The 23,342-nt window shown below is 38.2% G+C and overlaps 2 protein-coding genes and 1 non-coding gene across 9 annotated transcripts in view; 1 reads left to right on the forward strand and 2 right to left on the reverse strand.

Moving 5' to 3' along the window:
- ATP10D (ATPase phospholipid transporting 10D (putative)) overlaps positions 1-2,598 on the forward strand; it is a 137,355-nt gene extending 134,757 nt beyond the window's left edge. For 3 of the 7 annotated variants that reach the window (XM_005892914.2, XM_070372350.1, XM_070372355.1), the window contains one exon: positions 1,072-2,595. In XM_005892914.2, coding sequence (XP_005892976.2) covers positions 1,072-1,402 — 331 coding nt within the window. In that variant the 3' untranslated portion in view covers positions 1,403-2,595. Of the gene's footprint in view, positions 1-940; positions 1,003-1,071 lie in introns of all 7 variants that reach the window. The other 4 variants (XM_070372351.1, XM_070372353.1, XM_070372352.1 and 1 more) reach the window with 3 other exon arrangements.
- A 193-nt stretch (positions 2,599-2,791) lies between these two features.
- CORIN (corin, serine peptidase) overlaps positions 2,792-23,342 on the reverse strand; it is a 314,900-nt gene continuing 294,349 nt past the window's right edge. The window contains exons 20-22 of the mRNA XM_070372356.1: positions 18,182-18,453; positions 15,995-16,128; positions 2,792-5,565 (exon numbers count right to left, since the gene is read on the reverse strand). Of these exons, the coding sequence (XP_070228457.1) occupies positions 5,383-5,565; positions 15,995-16,128; positions 18,182-18,453 (589 nt within the window). The 3' untranslated portion in view covers positions 2,792-5,382. The remainder of the gene's footprint in view (positions 5,566-15,994; positions 16,129-18,181; positions 18,454-23,342) is intronic.
- On the reverse strand, positions 17,461-17,532 carry TRNAF-GAA (transfer RNA phenylalanine (anticodon GAA)). Its single transcript has one exon. It is a non-coding gene; the product is annotated as a tRNA-Phe (tRNA).

The raw sequence follows: 23,342 nt of genomic DNA on the forward strand, positions 1-23,342 counted from the left end.
GTTGCTTATTTATAGAAACTTGGCAACTGAACAACAACCTGGAAAAATGTGAAGGAAAAGAGATTGAGGGAAGGTACTATTAAGTCCAGAGAAACTAGATTTAGAAAATCCTCAGCCCACCCAGATTTCAAAAGTTGCTAAAATTAGGCAATTTGCTATTGGGAGTATGCTCTCGAAAGAGAGGGCCAAGAGTGTGGCTGAACAGCCTTTGCTGGTGCTGAAGAGATTGGGTGTGTGACTCATGGATCCTCTCAGTCACCTCAGCAGTCACCAAGGAAGCAGGTGAGATACACAGGAAAGATCTGTGGCGGACCCTCTTATCTAATGGCATAAATGCCCATTAGATACATTGGAGACTCAACAAGGTTTTTGCAAATGTTCTTGTTATTTAGTTGCCAAGTCATCTCTGACTCTCTGTGACCCTATGAACTGTAGCCCACCAGGCTCCTCTGGCCATGGAATTTCCCAGGCAAGAATATTAGAGAGGATTGCCATTTCCTTCTCCAGAGGATCTTCCTGACCGAAGGATTGAGCCCATGTCTCCAGCACTGGCAGGCAGATTCTTTACTGCTGAACCACCAGGGAAGCCCCTAAATACTGTCAGCTTGGTCTGAAGGGGTGAAGTTTGTGGTAATTTGTTACAATAGCCATAGAAAACTAGAAGCTAGCATTTTAAAAAATACTGTGCCAACGCTCTGCCTGCTTCACATGTATTGTCTCATTTAACTTAACAGACTATTGACTAGGGGATTGTTGAAGAAACTAACACCTATGGCATTAGTACATCTCTGGTCATTAACATGAAAACATTAAGACTGTAATGTAGCTCTGTTGGTATCTCTACTTTTATTACAGATTTTATTTTTTATTGGACAATCAGGAACTCATTATTTTCTCAGTGTTTAATAAACATTAATTTCATGTTATCTCCATTTTATAGTTCACTTATCCTCCTCCTTTACCTCAAGAAGGGCCACCAGACCTTTTTACTTTTTCTAATCGGTGAGTATTTTTTGTGGTCCATAATGCATTCGAGGTGAATGTAATTCTGTGATGCTTTTTGTAACCTAGGTTTATATACAGAGTTCTTCAGGGATCCCTCTTTCCATCTCCAATTCTGAGGGCAAAACACTTGGACAGACTTCCTGCAGAGGAGAGGATTGAAGCTCTCAAGAAGTGGAGAGGGACTGGGCAGATGGATCAGTTGACATCTAAGTATGCTGATCACTCAGCTGTTGAGTCAGAGAGAATACCCATTTATGACCCGTCTGCTGTCTTTGCAGTGATGTCGGCAACTGCTTGTGCTGTTGAGAAAGGAAACTTACCTGTATGTGAAACTGCTTTAGACTCGGACTTCTCTGAAACTAAGGCCTCAGGGATGGCTGGACCCTCAAAGGATTAAAAAAAGCAGGATATCCTTCTTGGAGATGCCAGTATTCCATCAAGTTTGGGAAAGCAACTTTGAAGAGGCTCCTTTGCCAAAGCAGCATGACTTGATTTTTCCTTAAGGGACGGGAACATTTTACTGGAAATGTTTGGAAGAGCCTATGTGATGACCTTTACTGTTGGTTTGTGGATCCATGTGTAATGGACGTTAGAATTTGACCTGGACAGAGTTTAGAGAAGTGAAATATTTAATTCAGATTCAAATGCTTTCATGAAACTTTTTGGATTTTGTGAAAGCATTTTAGTTGTTCTATAAATGCACATATTTTCAAGGATTCATTTGGGACATATATTTATTTGACTCTGCTCAGTGTTCTCCTGAGGTGGAGTCTTCCTGAGAAAGGCGCAGCGGGGATACCAGGGGTCCATGGAGATGCATTCCTCTCTTGGCTTCTAGTCAAAAGAAGACTTTTTATGAGGTCTGCCTCTGTACACATGCTGTCAGTGAAGTGATAGAGGCCATAGGTAAGGGAAATGGAATCAGTTGAGTCCAGGCCACCTTGGCAATTTCCTGTATTCTAAAACTGACAGTAGCCAGATCAAAATGAGACAATCAAAGCAATCTTCAAGAGACCATTTGAGGGTTTATCGTCTTTACCCTATAACTTTCCTGGCATGCAAATACTTTCAAGCTCTTTTCAACCTCTAAAAATGAGGTATTATAAACTGACACTGATACAGGTGATTCTCAGGAGAATTCTATGAGGTTCTTAGATTTGCTTTTAATTACATTTAGGACATGAAAGTCTATACCAAGTCCATTGCTGTTGCAAATCATGTATGCTGGCTTTAATTGAAACAAGGAAACTAGTTTCTACCATAACTGCCAGGTATTATTATAAGATCATGTATTCTTGTCGAGTTCTTTTAAAATTCTGTATCCATTCATCTGAAAATTATCAGCCAACCCAGAACTTCCTTCATGAAATCTCCATGCTAATGTTCTGTGTCTGTATCAAGCTCTTCTTAATGACTATGCAGCTGTGTTCTCAGGGCTTAAGTTTCTACCTGTTGCCTACTGTTCTGGTCTGATATTTTTTGTAGCCTTCTAATATTATTGCAAATGGTCTTTTATACAGACTGATTTCTAGCATATCCAAAATCCCATATGGCTAATGGAGGTAGCTATCTGCTTTCTTATGATTTTTTTAAACTTTTTAATAAATAACATATATTAAAAGCTGTCATAACTCTGATACTCATCAAATCCAATAGTAATTGGTACCAGAACTGAGAAGGAAAATCCCAAAGCAATACCTTTAAAGAGTATTGTTTGACCTATCCTTATATGGTAAAGTCAGTGGTGTCATATCATCTGTTATCTTCATAGCAACTAGCATTTATTCCTTGAGATCATCATCTTCTGATAAATATTTAGAGAGATATTCACTTAAAAAAGATTAGAATCTAAGGAATGAGTCCAAAAGACTAAAAAAAGGTCAGTCTCTCTGATATAAATTATCTGTACACAACAGTTCATGTTATGGGTGTACAACTTCTTGCCTACAATTCAGCAATCCCAGGAACTCTGAAAATTAAAAAAGTTTTCATAAATTAAGCACAAATACAATGGGTTAAACAGATACAAGACTATTTATTTAATATAGTTATTCATATATTTTGCCACAAAAGTATTAATAATTTTATTACTGTGCTACTAAACATTTTAATATGCTTTTTAAATTTTTTAAAATTCTGGATTCTGAGACACATCTGGTCCTCAGGCAGAGATTTGGGGTCTTTATAAAGCCTTTAAAGATTCTCATTTCCAAGTGAATAACTCTTATGCAAAGTTTCCTAAGCTAATGTTCCAGCATTTTCGGTAAGTATTCAGCATATTTTACCAAATTTGAGGGAGCCCAATTTGCTCCTAGTAGCCAAGAAAAATTAACAGTATATATTTGTGATTTAATTTTTACCCCAAAAGATTTATAAAGGAATTGGATTAGATTCCCAAAATGTGTTCTAGAAGACAAAAATCCTTATCCTCTTACCAGGGCTAAGGTTTTCCTTGGACACTCAATGGGTGATTAGAGATTATCGCAGACTCTTTCAGACTAATCAAATAGTGGCATTTAAAAGAGCATGTTCCTGGGGGAGTGAGATAAAAGACAAGTAAATTTTGATTGGTGGGAAACTGACTGCCAACGTATAATCGTGGGAAACATTTTCTGGGGCTTGCTCCATGTTTTACATCCAATTCAAATTATACCATTTTATTTGTATTAAGGGTTATTTAAAATAACTACAGTATATACATTTCACTGAACATAAGTTGAGCATAGTTGTTCCATTATATGACAGAACTGATGTATGTTCTTAAGTTTTCATACAGTTGTGACCATAATTTCAGTTGCTGGATTTTACATTCTCGATAGGTTTATACAAACTACAGAACAAGAGATGAATCACATGGAAAGTGTCAAGACAGCTTTGCGAATGTCACCTATGCAAACACATAGAAGAGAGTACAAAACGACGTGTATAAAACTGCAGGTAGTCTCTGGGGGTGCTGGGGCAGCCCAGGCTGTGGGGGAAATCCTTTGTTGTTGTTTAGGTGCTTAGTCGTGGCCGACTCTTTGAGACCCCATGGACTGTAGCCTGCCAGCTTCCTCTGTCCATGGGATTTCCCAGGCAAGAATACTGGAGTGGGTTGCCATTTTGTTCTCCAGAGGATCTTCCCAACCCAGGGATTGAACCAGTGTCTCCTGCATTAGCAGGAAGATTCTTCACTGCTGAGCCACCAGGAAAGCCCATAAATTAAATTAGGTACATGTGAATATTTGTGTTTTGAAGGTTTTTAGTGGGGAAAAAAATACTTTAACCACCAATTACTTTATAAATTGATGTGCATCATGACATAGTACTTAAAAGCATATTTAATTTTTTAATTATCAATGGGAAGAAATGGCAACACCAGCTATTAAATATCTTTTAAGAAAAGTTACAAAATGTTTTTATTCATGCAAAAAGTTTACTGTGCTTTGAAATACATCTCTGTGACCTTATTGGTATGGCTGGACAGAGAAAAACTGAAAAATACTTAGGTGTGGGGTGCAATTTAATTTCCTTAAAAAATTGCATCTCTCCACTCTATAGCAAGTCCTCCTTTAGCAAAGTTTAACCTCAACTTCATTGTCACAAAGACAGAAATTTTTCCCACAAATAGTTTCCCAGTTGTCAAAATCTCAGTTGGCTAACTGATACAGAGTGAACAAACCCTAACTCTGGGAAGGGTCTATGGAGACTTTTCTATGCAATTACAGCCTGGATTTAAATTCCAAATGGGCAGTCTTTTCATATCAAGTGCTAATATTGATGTGAAAAGAACTTTGTGGTCAATGGGATTTGCTCTTTCAGCTACCTAAGTGGATGCTCTGTCTTTCATAAGTTCTCAGAATTATGCAAACTTTAGAAGAATAATAACTTAGGCATGTAAACTATCTTGGCTTTTCATAAATCAAAAGCAAGCCTCTGATGTTGTTATTGAAATTTGCCACTATGCTCTTATGCTGGAGAAATTTTCATTTTGCTGGCAAAGATTCATTAGCCTGGATCTCAATGTCCTTTTGCGACTGGACAAGAGGGAACTTTCTCTAACCCGTTACCCTGGTGCCTACACTCTTCTCTTTCCCAAGTTGACCATTTCACTTTACAGTTGAGGTTAGGCCTGCCTGGCAGAAGAACAAACTCTGTTTTGCTTTGGTTTTTAAAAGATTTTCATTCAACTTGAAGTAAGAGAAAAACAGAACTGGAAAAAAAAAAAAAAAACTGCCTGAAATTCGACTGAGACAAACATGACCATTTGCAGTGCACTGTGGAGCATCCCTGTCTATGAAAAGTGCTCCTGTACAGCTCTCTACAGGACGTCCTCCACCGTCGGAAAGGCCGTTTTCTTTGAATGTTGCTGGAAAAAGTCTCTGATCATCTTTGGAATTAGTTCAGGAGAAAGGTACGGATGTATATTTGTCTTTCAATCCATTTGACAAAGTATGTCACGTTGCTGTAAACTCCAGGCCCCAGGACTTTGGAAAAGCAGACGGAGCCCCATGAAGTTAAGCCAAACAATGTCCACTGTCCTCCCGGCTTCTCACAAACTAGAGGCCCACCACTGTCACCCTGTAATGAAGAGCGGTGGATGTTAGTCACTGGTATATCAGAGCCCTCGTGTGTCCACGCTATCCTGAGGGTAAAACAAAGCCCAACCCAGCTTAACCAATGTCCTGAAAAATTTCAACAAAGGTCTCATTGTTAATGTGTGAAGGGAACATGCTGTCCCCTACATAAACAGAACTTCCAAATGAACATTTTAAATCTTGATCTTTTAAAGAATAGAGGTGGCTTGGGAAAGGGCTATATTCTTTTTTTTCTGTGAAATTGGAGGACATTTTGTCATTTCTCACACTTAATCAAAATATATCAAACTTTTTTTTTAAATTTAAGTATATCAGGACTGAGTCCCTAACTGATCTAATTCTTTTAATTTTGATCCAGTTTATAAATGTAGAACATGTTCAAGGATAAAGTTTTCTCACAAAAAATAGTGCTAGAAAAATCTAAAAATAAGTCACTTCCAGGATTCTTGCTGTGTGAATGAATGTATTAAGTAAAACACACTCAGGGTAAGAAAAACTTAATACTTACTGTATTTAATAGAAAAGAATTAGCATGCTTAAATAGAAAATACCACATAATAATTACAGTAAAACTTATTATAATGCAGACATAGAGATTTCATTTGCATAGAGACGTTCATTCTTAATATTTAAGTCTAGGTATTATAGTTAAGTGAAAGTGAAATCGCTCAGTCGTGTCCGACTCTGCGACCCCCATGCACTGTAGCCTACCAGGCTCCTCTGTCCGTGGGATTTTCCAGGCAATAGTACTGGAGTGGATTGCCATTTCCTTCTCCAGGGGGTCTTCCCAACCCAGGGATCAAACCTGGGTCTCCCACATTGTAGACAGATGCTTTACCATCTGAGCCACCAAGGAAGGCTAAATATTTCTTTGAGCCACTTTTTTTTTTTGCGGGGGGAAGTTGGGGGCAGGTGGCGGCAAGAATACTGGAGTGGGTTGCCATTCCCTTCTCCAGGAGATCTCCCTGACCCAGGGATTGAACCCGGGTCTCCCGCATTGTAGGCTGATGCTTTACCATCTGAACCACCAGGGAAGTTATTACAGTTAAGTTTTATTCACTTTTCTTTGTCCACATATAATTAAAACACTATGGCTTTAAAAATGCTAATATTTTCTACATCTGAAAAGATGAGACTATGAGAGATGTGTTCTGCATGGCTTCAAAAGAGAAGGATAGATACTGTAGAAAATAAGTATGTGGACTCATGACAGATATTTACAAAATACTCCTTGCTTTGCAAGAATTTCAAACTTGGAAGTGTATCTATGGTCCTCCCACTTGGTAATGTTGAGAAATAGAAATCATGTTTATCGATGCTCTCCCAAACACCTTCCCTGTGTTAGTTTATTTAATTCTCATGAAATAACTACAGGTTAATAATTATTATTTACATGTTACTACTTATATAAATATAAATATTTAAATATATAATAATAATTGTTATAATTTATCCCTCCCTGCTTTGGTATCTATGTTTGTTTTCTATGTCTATAAATCTGTTTCTGTTGTATATATAGATTCATTATTTTTTCAGTTCAGTTGCTCAGTCATGTTCGACTCTTTGCAACCCCCATGGACTACAGCACGCCAGGCTTCCCTATCCATCACCAACTCCCAGAGCCTATTCAAACTCATGTCCCTAGAGTCAGTGATGCCATCCAACCATCTCATCCTCTGTTGTTTCCTTCTCCTCCTGCCTTCAGTCTTTCCCAGCATCCGGGTCTTTTCCAATGAGTCAGTTCTTCTCATCAGGCGCCACTAGTTTGCTTTTGCTTCTATTTCTTTTGCTTTGGGAGGCTGACCTAAAAAAGTATTGCTACAATTTATATCAAAGAATGTTTTGCCTATGTAATCTTCTAGGAGTTTTGTGGCATGTCTTATATTTAGGTCTTTAAACTCTTTTGAGTTAATTTTTGTATAATTATAATAATTATGTATAATTTTTGTTGTAATTTCATTGATTTACATGTAGCTGTCCAGCTTTCCCAACACCACTTATTGAAGAAATTGTCTTCTCTGCATTGTATTCTTGCCTCAGAGATTTACCATAAATGTGTGGGTTTATTTTTGGCCTGTATCCTGTTCCACTGATCCATATGTCTGTTACCATGCTATTTTGATTACTGTAGCTTTGTAGTATAATCTAGAATGAGTATGTCTCCAAGTTTTGTTGTTTTCTCAGAGTTGCTTTGTCAATTCTGGATCCTCTGTGATTCCACATAAATTTTAGAATTTTTTTTTTTTTTTTTTTACAGAACTAGAACAAATAAAAGTCACAAGTATTTTGATAGTTCAGTTCAGTCGCTCAGTCATGTCTGACTCTGCAACCCCCATGGACTGTAGCACACCAGGCCTCCCTGTCCATCACCAACTCCTGGAGTTTATTCAAACTAAGGTCCATTGAGTTGGTGATGCTATCCAGCCATCTCATCATCTGTCGTCCCCTTCTCCTCCCACCTTCAATCTTTCCCAGCATCAGGGAAAGAGTCAGTTCTTCACTGATCAGGATATTTTAACAGGGGTGGCATTAAATATGTAGATTGCTTTGGGTAGTATGACCATTTTTACAATACTAATTCTTTCAATCCTAGAGCATTGGATATCTTTCCATTTCTTTGAATCATCTTCAGTGTTCTTTACAATGTTTTAGTTTTCAGTACATAGGAGTTTTCACCTCCTTGGGTAAGTTTATTCTAAGGTATTTTTTAACATGATTTTAAAAATGATTTTTTTTTCAATTTTTTCTTTCTGATATTCCATTTAGTGTAAAGAAATGCAATAGCTTTCTGTATATGAATCTTGTATTCTGTTACCTGGCTGAATTCATTTATTAGTTCTAATAGTTTTTGTATGGAGACTTTAGGATTCTCTATATAGAGTATCATATCATCTGCAAATAATGACAGTTTTCTTCCCCTTCAAGGTTTTCAGTTTTTCACCATTGAGTATTATGCTGGCTGTAAGTTTGTCACAAATCACTTTTATTATGTTGAGATATAGTCCCTCTATACCCACTTTGTGGTGTGAACGTTAGCAAGTTGAACAATAAAAACCATATTATCATCTCAATAAATGTAGAAAAAGCTTTGGACAAAACTCCATACCCATTTTTTAAAAGTGGGCATAGAGGGAACATAACTCAGCATAATAAAGGCATATATGGGCTACCCTGGTTCAATTTCCTGGATCAGGAAGATCCCCCAGAGAGGGGATAGGCTACCCACTCCAGTATTCTTGGGCTTCCCTGGTGGCTCAGTTGGTAAAGAATCTACCTGCAGTGTGGGAGACCTGGATTCAATACCTGGGTTGGAAAGATTCCCCTGGAGGAGGACATGGCAACTCACTCCAGTATTCTTGCCTGGAGAATCCCCATGGACAGAGGAGGCTGGCAGGCTACAGTCTATGGGGTCACAAAGAATCAGACACAACTGAGCACAGCACAGCATGTGACAAACCCACAGCTAAACATCATACTCAATGGTGAAAAGCTGAAACCATTTCCTCTAAAATTAGGTACAAGACAAAGATGTCTTATCTTGCCACTTCTACTCAACATAGTTTTGAGAGTCCCAGCAATAGCAATCAGAGAAGAAAAAGAATAGTAATCCAAATTATGAAAAGTAAAATTGTCACTGTTTGCAGATGACATGATAACTACATGTAGAAAATCCTAAAGATGCTACAAGAAAACTATTAGAACTCATCAATGAATTTGGTACAGTTGCAGGATACAAAATTAATACACAGAAATATGTTGAATCTCTAGACACTAACAATGTAAGGTCAGAAAGAGAAATTAAGGAAACAATCCCATTTACTGTTTCATCAAAAAAATAAAATACCTTGGAATAAACATACCTAAGGAGACAAAAGACCTCTACTCATAAAACTATAAGATACTGATGTAACAAATTGAAGAAAACACAAATAAATGGAAAGATATACCTACCATGTTCATGGATTAGAAGAATCAGTATTGTCCAAATGACTATATTACCCAAGGTAATCTACAGATTCAATGCAATCCCTATCAAATTACTATGTCATTTTTTGCAGATCTAGAACAAAAAAAAATCTTATAACTTGTATGGAAACACAAAAGATCCCAAATAACCAAAGCAATCTTGAGAAAGAAAGAAAAGCTGAGAAATCAGGCTCTGTTACTTCAGAATATATTGTAAAGCTACAGTAATCAAAGCAGTATGGTACTGGCCCAAAGACAGTCTTATAGATCAATGCAACAGGATAGAAAGCCTAGAAATAAGTCCAAATAACTATGGTCAATTAATATGACAAAGAAAGCAAGAATATACAATGGAGAAAAGACAGTCTCTTCTTCAGTAAGTGGTGCTAGGAAAATTGGAGAGCTACATATAAAAGAATGAAATTAAAATACTCCTTAACACCATGCACAAAAATAAACTCAAAGACCTAAATGTAAGACTGGATATTACAAAACTCATAGAGGAAAACATAGACAGAACACTGTTTGATATAAACCACAGCAAGATCGTTTTCAATCCACCTCCTATAATAATGAAGATAAAAACAATAACCAAATGAGATTAATTAAATTTAAAATCTTTTGCACAGCAAAGGAAACCACCAAAACAAAAAGACAACTTATAAAAATGGGAGAAAATATTTGCAAAGGATGCAACTAACAAGGAATTAATCTCCAAAATATACAAACAGCTCATGAAGCTCAATATCAAAAAAATCAAACAACCCAATCAAAAATGGGCAGAAGAGAAACATTTCTCTAAAGAAGTTACAAATGACCAAAAAGAACATGAAAAGATATTCAACGTTGCTAATTATTAGAGAAATGCAAATCAAAACTACACTGTAGTATCAACTCAGACTAGTCAGAAGAGCCATTATCAAAGTCTACAAACAACAGATGCTGAGGAGGGTGTGGAGAAAAGGTAACCCTTCCTGTACTGTAGGTGGGAATGTAAATTGGTACAATCACTATGAAGAATAGTACAGAAGTTCCTTAAAAAACTAAAAGTTACCATGTGATCCAGCAACTCCTGGACATAGATCTGGGGAAAAAATTCAAAAAGATACATGCTGGACATACATCTGGGGAAAAAATGCAAAAAGATACATGCACCCCAGTATTCAATTGCAGCACTATATACAATAGCCAAAACATGGAAGCAACCTAACTGCCAATAGAATGATAGGTAAAGAAAATATACTACATATATATGATGAATTATTATTCAGCCATGAAAAAGAATGAAATAAAGCTATTTGCACCATCATGGATGGACCTGGAGATTATCACACTAATTGAATTATGTCAGAGAAAGACAAATATCACATCACTTATATTTGGAATCTAAAGAGATGATATAAATGAACTTATTTACAAAACAGAAATAGACCCACAGGCTTAGAAAACAAACATAGTTATCAAAGGGGAAAGGTGGGGAGGGGGACAAATTAGGAGTCTGGAATTAACATATACACACTACAATGTAGAAAACAGATCACTAACAACGACCTACTGTATAGCACAGGGAATTCTACTCAATGTTATGTAATAGCATACATGGGGAAAGAATCTGATAAAGAATGGCTATAACTGAACCACTTTCCTGTACACCTGAAACTAACACAATACAGTAACTCACCTATACCCCAATATAAAATAAAAATATATATGTACATATTACCATTTTAAACCTTATTCCAGTTGTTTTTATAGTTCTTTGAGTTCATTTCTTTTTGTTTTTCCTTTTGTGCTTTGATGATTTTCTTTTGAAGTATGCTTGAGTTCCTTCCTTTTAGGTTTTTGTGAAACTATTTTCTATGTGTTTAATTTGTGATTACTATGGCGTTCAAATATGTTGACCCATTACTATAGCTACTTGTTTTAAATTTATTATAGTCACTTTTACAAAAATTCTGATTGCTTTTTAATCTCTGTACTTGCATATTTAAGTGATCTTCAGTCCTTTTCAGTTTCAACATCAGTCCTACCAATGAACGAATACCCAAGACTGATCTCCTTTAGGATGGACTGGTTGGATCTCCTTGCAGTCTGAGGGACTCTGAAGAATCTTCTCCAGCACCACAGTTCAAAAGCATCAATTCTCCGGTGCTCAGCTTTCTTTATAGTCCAACTCTCACAGTCATACATGACCACTGGAAAAACCATAGCCTTGACTAGACGGACCTTTGTTGACAAAGTAATGTATCTGCTTTTTAATATGCTGTCTGGATTGGTCATAACTTTCCTTCCAAGGAGTAAGGGTCTTTTAATTTCATGGCTGCAGTCACCGTCTACAGTGATTTTGGAGCCCAGAAAAATAAAGTCAGCCACTGTTTTTTTTTTTTTTTTTTGTGGCAAAAACAAGTTTATTGAAGAAAGAGAAGTGGGCCAAGCCAAGAGAGGCACAGATACCAGAATGATGAGGTACAGGGGTTTTCAAGACAGGGCTTTTGCATATTCAACTTGGTGGGCATGGACTGACAGTTTTGATTGACAATTGGAAGTTACATAATTATAAGCTCCATTGCATATGTCTTCCCATAATTCATTCTGTTATAATAAGATGTGTGTATATATAGACTATTTATGAACCCTTAGTAGGCTTCCAGATGCCTAAGGTCATTTGAGGACACAGCAGCCTCTGTGGTTATTTTGCAACCTATCTGTGAGTTCTCCTGGGCCTCATCTGGGGTGAGGTTTAGAAATCAGCTTGGATCTTTTCAGCTGAAAGATTAGGTGTCGATTCTTTTCCATCTCTCATTGCTGATACCTAACTTTCTGTAATGTCTTTTTAAATGTTTATACTATTTCCCCATGAAGTGATGGGACCAGATGCCATGATCTTAGTTTTCTGAATGTTGAGCTTTAAGCCAACTTTTTCACTCTCCTCTTTCACTTTCATCAAGAGGCTCTTTAGTTCTTCTTCACTTTCTGCCATAAGGGTGGTGTCATCTGCATATCTGAGGTTATTGATACTTCTCCTGGCACTCTTCATTCCAGCTTGTGCTTCCTCCAGCCAGCGTTTCTCATGATGTACTCTGCATAGAAGTTAAATAAGCAGGGTGACAACATACAGCCTTGATGGACTCCTTTTCCTATTTGGAACCAGTCTGTTGTTCCCATGTCCAGTTCTAACTGTTGCTTCCTGACCTGCATACAGGTTTCTCAAGAGGCAGGTCAGGTGCTTCGGTATTCCCATCTCTTTCAGAATTTTCCACAGTTTATTGTGATCCACACAGTCAAAGGCTTTGGCATAGTCAATAAAGCAGAAATAGATGTTTTTCTGGAATTCTCTTGCTTTTTCCATGATCCAGCAGATGTTGGTAGTTTGATCTCTGGTTCCTCTGCCTTTTCTAAAACCAGCTTGAACATCTGGAAGTTCACAGTTCACATATTGCTGAAGCCTGGCTTGGAGAATTTTGAGCATTACTTTACTAGCATGTGAGATGAGTGCAATTGTGCAGTAGTTTGAGCATTCTTTGGCATTGCCTTTCTTTGGAATTGGAATGAAAACTGACCTTTTCCAGTCCTGTGGCCACTGCTGAGTTTTCCAAATTTGCTGGCATATTGAGTGTGGCACTTTCACAGCATCATCTTTTAGGATTTGAAATAGCTCAACTGGAATTCCATCACCTCCACTAGCTTTGTTCATAGTGATGCTTCCTAAAGCCCACTTGACTTCACATTCCAGGATGTCTGGCTCTAGGTGAGCCAGATCACACCATCATGATTATATGGGTTGTGAAGATCTTGTTTGTATAGTTCTTCTGTGTATTCTTGCCACCTCTTCTTAATATCTTCTGCTTCTGTTAGGTCCACACCATTTCTGTCCTTTATTGAGCCCATCTTTGCATGAAATGTTCCCTTGGTATCTCTAATTTTCTTGAAGAGATCTCTAGTCTTTCCCATTCTGTTGTTTTTCTCTATTTCTTTGCATTGATCGCTGAGGAAGGCTTTCTTATCTCTCCTTGCTATTCTTTGGAACTCTGCATTCAAATGGGTATAGCTTTCCTTTTCTCCTTTGCTTTTTGCTTCTCTTCTTTTCACACCTATTTGTAAGGCCTCCTCAGACAGCCATTTTGCTTTTTTGTATTTCATTTTCTTGGGGCTAAAACTCCAGTACTTTGGCCACCTGATGCAAAGAGCTGACTCATTTGAAAAGACCCTGATGCTGGGAAAGATTGAGGGCAAGAGGAGAAGGGGACAACAGAGGATGAGATGGTTGGATGGTATCATCGACTCAATGGACATGGGTTTAGATGGACTCCAGGAGTTGGTGATGGACAGGGATGCCTGGTGTGCTGCGGTTCATGGGGTCACAAAGAGTCGGACACAGCTGATCGACTGAACTGAACAATCCTTTTACATATTTGCTTCTCCTCTTGTGATTTTTTTTTTCCTTTCCAATAGATTGTTGCTTCTTTTCTACTTAGAGAAGACCCTTTAATATTTAAGGTTGGTTTAATATTGCTCAATTCTTTTAGTTTTTGCTTGTCTGAGAGATTCTTTATCTTTTTCTATTCTAAATGATAATCTTTCTAGGTAGAGTATCCTAGATTGAACATTTTCTCTTTCAGGTTTGAATATATCATGCCATTTCCTAGAAGTAGTGATCATCATATTCATAACTTACCAATGCCATAAACCTAACTAATGAGAAGCCCTGGTGGCTCAGTGGTAAAGAGTCTGCCTGCCAAGGCAGGAGACATGGGTTCAAACCCTAGGTCAGGAAGAGCCCCTGGAGGAGGAAATGGCAGCCCACTCCATATTCTTGCCTGGAAACATCCATGGACAGAGGAACCTGGTGGGCTACAGTCCATGAAGTCACAAAGAGTCAGACACAACTGAGCACACAAACCCAGCCAATAAGCATAGGCCTTTCAAGGGGCTGACTAAATTGTTCTGTCTGAAAGCCTGATTGATTTTTAAGCAAAATTTACTGGAAACATTTTGATTAGACATATTCCAGTCTTTTCATCTCCTCTTATATAAAAGAATTAAGATCCTGATTTATGCTGTGCTACACAACTTAGTGACTGAACCACCACTACCACCACTTATTTAGGCTAGTTATTAAAATGGGGTATGTTTACAGCAACCCTACGTTTCCAGATCAGAAACTTAGCCACATAATTATTTAGAATCAATTTTTTGGAGGATTCTGTGCTAATGTCTAAACAAGTAAGGAGCTATTTTTACCATAAAAGGGCCAAAAGTCCACTTGGATAATGAGAAAAACTTTACATGAAAGCAAAATCTAAGGGCTATAAATAAAGGAGTCTTCAAAAGAATGAGCGATTGCTTCCAGCTGGAGGGGAACATAGGATCCCCTTAAGAGTAGATTTTGAGCTAAGCTTAGTGAGATAGGTAGACATGTTAGCTGGAAAACAAGTGAAGCAGCAGCAATTCGAAATGAAAGAAGGATACAGAGATAAAGGCACAATTTGGTCCTCTTTTCCTTTTCATAATATTAGACTTCAGGCCAAAGTTTGGTTTCAATATTGAGTCCCATGGTTTCTAGACCTTAACAGAGGACCATGGCCTGCGATGTGTCCTGTTGAGGCAGTTGAGGAAGATAATGAGAGGTTCTGATGAATAGACTTGGTAAAAAAGTAGCCTTTTGTCTCTCTTCTTTTCTATCTGGGGTTTTGTTAGAGAGCGTCTGGTATGTGTCTAAGATGCCCACAGTGTGGAACTGCCACCACTAAAGAAGTTGACAGGACCCAGTTCTTATTAGACATTATTATATGAGCATGACCACACCCATGTCTATGTTGGGCCTTAATTTCTCTTTCAAGAATCAGCCTTCCATCCCCTCCCTTTAGCAGTTACCATTTCATTATACAGTTGAGGTTAGGCCTGCCTGGCAAAATAACAAACTCTGTTTTGCTTTGGTTTTTAAAAGACTTTCATTCAACTTGAAGTAAGAGAAAAATAGAATTAACAACAACAAAAAAGCTGCATAAAATTAGACTAAGACAAACTTGAACATTTGCAGTGCACTGTGGAGCATCCCTGTCTGAAAAGTGCTGTAGAGAGCTGTCCTGAGGCCCTAGTTCTTAGTGAACCTCCAGGTCATATTGGCAATACAGAGAAATGTGTTCACATTAATCCTTGCTTCTAGGATAGTTAGTGGCCAAGCACATTCATAACTTCATTCTACCACCTTAGTCCTGGGTGATATGAGGTAAATTACTTAACCTCTATGGTCCCTTGTTCCACAAGTGATGATTGTGAGAATTCAGTGAGTTATTAAAAAGTATTTAGAAGAGATACTGGAAACATAACAAATTATTTTCAAAAAAACTTTCCCAAAGAGCCACACATGAATAATAATGAGCCTATATGGACCCACTGAACCTATTGCAGAATTGAATCTCTTTGGTAAGCACTGAGCAACTTACCATGCATGAGTCAACCGTGCCAGACTCATAGCCAGCACAGATCATCCGGTTGGTGATGGTCTTCATGTCAAAGTAAGACTGACATTGTTCCAGAGAAATAACACGTACTTCTCCCTCTTGCAGCTTAAAAGGCACTGGATTTTTTTTTTTTTTTAAGAGAAAGAAATAAAACATGAGGGTAAAATGACTCAAAAATTAGGCTAGTCATACAGGAAATCATTACATTTTTATATCAAGAAAACCATATTCTTAGAATGTTATTTCAAAGACAAAGCTCATTTAGACTCAAACTTTTCCAATTAGAAGTGCTGATAGTCATTCCATTAGTCAAATGCCTCCATTTTGTTAATGAGAAAATGGAGGCACAGACTGGTTAAGTAACCTGGCTCATGGTTTCCCTTTCATTTTTTACAAATGGGTTTTCTAATTTATTTTTTGTGTTTTGGTTGCACTACGCAGCATGCAGGATGGATCCCCTGCCAGATATGGAACCCAGGCCTCTGCAGTGTAAGCACTGAATCTTAACCACTAGCCCCACCAGGGAACTGCCTCCCTCTCTTATTACATGTGGCAACATAAACAATTGGTATTACAATTAAAATAATCAAGCCAGAGCTCTGCCCCAGATGGAGGCTGTCTGCTGTGTGACAGCTAAGCATGTGAGTCCATTCTGCTAAAGTTCAGATCATCTGTTCAGAGTAACAGGGGAATGGTTGCCCCATCCTTGGTTTAAACAATGTTATCTCACCACGTGCTATAGTAGCCATCATTAGATCAGGACCTTTAATCCTAGAAGATGTGTCAGAAAGATGTCCAAAGGGAAAAGTGTCCCTTAGTGTCAGCAGAGAGAATGTGTGATTTCCAGCTTGTCTGAAAGTTCTTGCCTGGGAAATCCCATGGACGGGGGCCCTGGCAGGCTACAGTCTATAGAGTTACAAAGAGTCAAACACGACTTGGTGACTAAACAACAAAAGGTGGGTAACAGGACACCGACATGTATCATCATCCCTGAGAGCTACAGTACTACCCTGACATAGTTGGCATGGCCAGTGCTTACTATTAAAGAAAATATCGATTAAATTCTTATTCTAAACTTTTAACAGGTCAAGCAAAGTAAGAGTCCTTTACAGGCAGCTGAGAGACAGCAGTACAAAGTTCTAAATTTCTGTATGTTCTCAATGGTGAAAAAAAGAGTATTTCCTCTAAGATCAGAAACAAGACAAAAATGTCTACTTTCGCCACTATGAATAATCACCATAGTTTTTAAAGTCCTAGCCACGGCTATCAGAGAAGACAAAAGGAATCCTCATTGGAAAAGAAGAAAAAACTCTCACTGTTTGCAAAGTCACTCAGTCGTGTCCGACTTTTTGCGACCCCGTGGACTGTAGCCTACCAGACTCCTCTGTCCATGGGATTTTCCAGGCAAGAGTACTGGAGTGGGTTGCCATTTCTTTCTCCAGGGGATCTTCCCAACCCAGGGATCGAACCTTGGTCTCCTGCATTTCAGGCAGACGCTTTAACCTCTGAGCTACCAGGGAAGCCCTGATATTATACATAGAAAATCCTAAAGATCCTACCAGAAAACTACTAGAGCTTATCAATGAATTTGGTGAAGGTGCAGGATATAAAATTAATACACAAAAATCTCTTGCCTTCCTATACACAAACAACAAAAGATCAGAAACAGAAATCAGGGAAACGATCACATTTACCATCTCATCAAAAAGAATAAAATACCTAGGAATAAACCTACCTAAGGACACAAAAGACATGTACTCAGAAAACTATAAGACACTAATGAATGAAATCAAAGATAACACAAACAGATGGATTGGAAGAATCAATATTGTCAAAATGACTATCCTACCTAAAGCAATCTAGATTCAATACAATCCCTATCAAGGCAGGGATGACTGATCTTGCATGTCAGCTCCAACCATCTGTAGGGGCTCCCTGGAGAAATGAGGTATAGAGAAGGACTTCTGAGGTTTCCTTTGGGTTTGCAGGTTTAAGGGCATGATGAAGTATTGACTTCTGCAATTTGCATGGAAGGGGGAGTGACACATATGCTATTTGTGACTCTCTGTTATAAGTGAAAATGGGAAATGATTACCAAAGGTTAGGAAGTACCCTAGTGTTTTCCAGTTAAAAGCTGAAAGGTGAATGCTCCCAAGAATCTTGACTTACTTTTGTTGCCCATATGTCCCCAGCCTGTGATATAGCAATAAGTATCAGGTTCTAAGGACTGATCCGGGCTGGGTAAGCAGACGGGTCGGACATAGCTTGTTTCATTGATATCTTGGCTTAGCTCCACTATGCTGATGTCGTAGTCCACCACCGCTCGACTGTAGCGAGGATGCAGGATGATGGTTTTCACAAGGCGCATCTGCATGAACGTTGATGGGTGGTCTAGGTTATTGATGCCAAACACCACTTTCCAAACGGCAGCATTCTCTCTCCTAAAATGATGATTCAAGAGCTATTGGCACCTTAAACTCAGACTTATCTTTTAAAATTTATATATGATTTTTAAATATTTTTTTTAAATAATTGCTCTTTCCACTCCCATATCCCATGTATTCATATAAAAAGCATTTATATAACCCTTGAGCATTGGTAAATATCGTATTGTTCTGGAAACCAAAACTTGGGCTTCCTAAATGGGGCTGCTCTGGAAAATAACACTTGTTCACTTTGAAAGGGAGACAGAGTAGTTACTTGCTTCATTGAGTGGGGAAGATGATGAAAAGTCATGAAGAATAGACAAGAGAAAAAAAATAAAAGAGAATGAAAATCAGAGGTTAAGTGATCCCTCCAAGGAGGCAGTGCTTCAGAGAAATGTCAAGTTTTCAAGAAAGGTTTCTGAAAATTTCAAGCTAGCAACTTAAAAGGTCACCCACAACTTATAATGGGTAGTCTCAGACGTCACTGTTTTTGAACACTTGACAGCAATGGTCTAATTCCACTTTAAAACACTTTTCCACTTTAAAACACTTTCCCACTTGACTTCGAGGACTCCCCATGCTCCAGAATTTCCTCCTGTCTCTGGGACCTCTTCCTCTCTGTTGCATCCTCCTCCTCTGCTCTCAGTGTCTTCATTGAAGTGACCCAGAGCTCTGCCTTTAAGTCTTCTCATTCTTCACTCGCCCCTTTGAAGAGCTTATCTAGTCACATGACTTTAAATGCCACCCGAATGGCATTTGTAACTTTCAAATGTGTATCTCCAGCTCCATCCTCTCCTTTGAGCTATACAATTCATTCTACACTTATTTGCTATTTACAGCTACCCATTATGTAATATTGGATCATCTCTCTTACACCCAACACTGAATGCATCAGCAAGTCCTCACTGCTCCACTTTCAAATATATCCTGAATCTTGTTTCCCCTTCTGCCACCACTACAATCCTAATCTAAGCTACTCACCTCTCCCAAATAGTGGCCCTTCTTTTACTCTTAACCCCTATAACCCAGTCTCCTCACACAGAGTGACCTTTTAAAAAATAAAATTATATAAAATTTGTTTCCTGTTCATAATTCTTTTCAGATTCTTTTCCACTATAGGTCATTAAAAGATATTGAATTCAGTTTCATGTGCTATACAGTAGGTCCTTGTATAGTCAATACTTGAAAATAACTAAATAGAATATAGCCTTTAAAAATTATGAATTGCTATGTTGTACACCTGAAACTTATACTGTACATCAATTATACCTCAATAAAATTGATATTATTTGAATATATATAATACCCATATAGAGACAAATATAGCTTTATAGATATATAGATATTGTGCTGGGGATTTCAGTAATGAGCAAGAAAGACATGATCCCTGCCTATACAAACTTTAGGATTGAGTGAAGATAAACAGTAAAAGAAACAATTATAATAAAATGCAAAAAGTGCTATGGCATGAATATTACAGGATAATATTACAAAATTGTTTTTCATTAAATAAAACCATCCGTTGCATAACATGTCATTCTTTCTCCTTTTTCTTCCTTCCTTCCCTCGCTCCATCTCCCTGTTCCATTTTTTAGTTTAGAAGAGTAAGCATATGACCATCTGAGAAATTCAACACTCACTCGAGATTCTATTATTTAAGGCATCTGAAATAGAACAATTATTGATCTCAAATGTCTACCTGTTTGATAGCTTCTTACCTCAATTCAAAGCTACTAAATTTTGGTTACAAAAAATATTCATCTATCTGCTTAAATCACAGGTAGTATGACAAACAGTTGAACACTGCAAACTATTTGTAACAAAATGAAATTGAGTAAACTTTACAGACTTGATTGCTATATACAGGTTAATGTAATTCTAACTGTAAAATATGTGTCAGTAAAACTGCTAAATGTTATTATATTCAGTAGCCTCTTGTGACACAAGCTATTGTCATTATGGCATTAATACCCACCAAAAGCAAAAAAAAACCAAAAAACAAAACAGGAAATTCACATACTTCAATATTCAGTAAGGAAATTGTTCTGTTTTCTTTTTTGTTATAAGGGGAAAAATAAAGTCTCTTTAAATCTTTTTTCCAAGTCTGGAAAAAAACAAGGGAAACAATAACCTGTTGTTCAAAAAGGGTACATGAAGTGAGGGAGACGTGTCAGATCAGATCAGTCGCTCAGTCGTGTCCGACTCTTTGCGACCCCATGAATCGCAGCATGCCAGGCCTCCCTGTCCATCACCAACTCCCAGAGTTCACTGAGACGCACGTCCATCAAGTCAGTGATGCCATCCAGCCATCTCATCCTCTGTCGTCCCCTTCTCCTCTTGCCCCCAGTCCCTCCCAGCATCAGAGTCTTTTCCAATGAGTCAACTCTTCCCATGAGGTGGCCAAAGTACTGGAGTTTCAGCTTTAGCATCATTCCTTCCAAAGAAATCCCAGGGCTGATCTCCCTTCAGAATGGACTGGTTGGATCTCCTTGCAGTCCAAGGGACTCTCAAGAGTCTTCTCCAACACCACAGTTCAAAAGCATCAATTCTTCGGCGCTCAGCCTTCTTCACAGTCCAACTCTCACATCCATACATGACCACAGGAAAAACCATAGCCTTGACTAGACGAACCTTTGTTGGCAAAGTAATGTCTCTGCTTTTGAAAATGCCATCTAGGTTGGTCATAACTTTCCTTCCAAGGAGTAAGCGTGTTTTAATTTCATGGCTGCAGTCACCATCTGCAGTGATTTTGGAGCCCAGAAAAAAAATTCTGATACTGTTTCCATTGTTTCCCCATCTATTTCCCATGAAGTGATGGGACCAGATACCATGATCTTCGTTTTCTGAATGTTGAGCTTTAAGCCAACTTTTTCACTCTCCACTTTCACTTTCATCAAGAGGCTTTTGAGTTCCTCTTCACTTTCTGCCATAAGGGTGGTGTCATCTGCATATCTGAGGTCATTGATATTTCTCCTGGCAATCTTGATTCCAGCTTGTGTTTCTTCCAGTCCAGCGTTTCTCATGATGTACTCTGCATAGAAGTTAAATAAACAGGGTGACAATATATAGCCTTGACGTACTCCTTTTCCTGTTTGGAACCAGTCTGTTGTTCCATGTCCAGTTCTAACTGTTGCTTCCTGACCTGCATACAGATTTCCCAAGAGGCAAATCAGGTGGTCTGGTATTCCCATCTCTTTCAGAATTTTCCACAGTTGATTGTGATCCACACAGTCAAAGGCTTTGGCATAGTCAATAAAGCAGAAATAGATGTTTTTCTGGAACTCTCTTGCTTTTTCCATGATCCAGCGGATGTTGGCAATTTGATCTCTGGTTCCTCTGCCTTTTCTAAAACCAGCTTGAACATCAGGAAGTTCACGGTTCACATATTGCTGAAGCCTGGCTTGGAGAATTTTGAGCATTACTTTACTAGCATGTGAGATGAGTGCAATTGTGCAGTAGTTTGAGCATTCTTTGGCATTGCCTTTCTTTGGGATTAGAATGAAAACGGACCTTTTCCAGTCCTGTGGCCACTGCTGAGTTTTCCAAATTTGCTGGCATACTGAGTGCAGCACTTTCACAACATCGTCTTTCAGGATTTGGAATAGCTCAACTGGAATTCCATCACCTCCACTAGCTTTGTTCATAGTGATGCTTCCTAAGGCCCACTTGACTTCACATTGCAGGATGTCTGGCTCTAGGTCAGTGATCACACCATCATTATTATCTGGGTCGTGAAGCTCTTTTTTGTACAGTTCTTCTGTGTATTCTTGCCATCTCTTCTTAATCTGCTTCTGTTAGGTCCATACCATTTCTGTCCTTTATCGAGCCCATCTTTGCATGAATTGTTCCTTTGGTATCTCTGATTTTCTTGAAGAGATCTCTAGTCTTTCCCATTCTGTTGTTTTCCTCTATTTCTTTGCATTGATCACTGAAGAAGGCTTTCTTATCTCTTCTTGCTATTCTTTGGAACTCTGCATTCAGATGTTTATATCTTTCCTTTTGTCCTTTGCTTTTCGCTTCTCTTCTTTTCACAGCTATTTGTAAGGCCTCCCCAGACAGCCATTTTGCTTTTTTGCATTTCTTTTCCATGGGGATGGTCTTGATCCCTGTCTCCTGTACAATGTCACGAACCTCATTCCATAGTTCATCAGGCACACTATCTATCAGATCTAGGCCCTTAAATCTATTTCTCACTTCCACTGTATATTCATAAGGGATTTGATTTAGGTCATACCTGAATGGTCTAGTGGTTTTCCCTACTTTCTTCAATTTAAGTCTGAATTGAGGGAGATGTGTAGAAATGCTATATTAGTATATTAAGTGTGTGCTAGAAAGAATGAGTCACTCCCATCTGGGTAGAAGCAAAAGAGGAAAGAGGACACAGGGCTACATGAAGGCCCCACGAATCTAGTTTCAGTAAAAAGTACCCAGTGGAGAAACACAGGAACAAGCTATGTTCATGTGGTCCTTTTAGTAAAGAGTTAAATTGGGCTACAAAGATGAAAAACCAAGTCGAACAGCTGAAAATCTTCAGCATCAGGGGGATTTTTTTTCTCAGTGCTGTCAGACTTCAAAGCAACAGCAGGAAAAACTGGCCAATACTTAAAGAAGTTTGTACAAAGATCCTCATGCTCTGAGAGTGAGGAAGCAGGCAGACTGAAGCCAGGTGAAAAAATTCACAATAACAATAAAAAATGACTGAGGAAGATGTTAAGAGACATTTTTCTTCTTTAATTCTCGCTCTAGATGGCATTTCATTACCAGAAATTCACATTTAATTTGCTTCATGTTTATACTCCTGTATTAATGATGAATACACATTATAGATAATGTTGAGATAATATGATTTCAACTCCTAATTCTCCAGTGATCACTCTAGAGAGAATACACAACTACTTGTATAC

Source organism: Bos mutus, chromosome 6 (assembly GCF_027580195.1).
Source record: "Bos mutus isolate GX-2022 chromosome 6, NWIPB_WYAK_1.1, whole genome shotgun sequence".
NCBI classification, from domain to species: domain Eukaryota; kingdom Metazoa; phylum Chordata; class Mammalia; order Artiodactyla; family Bovidae; genus Bos; species Bos mutus.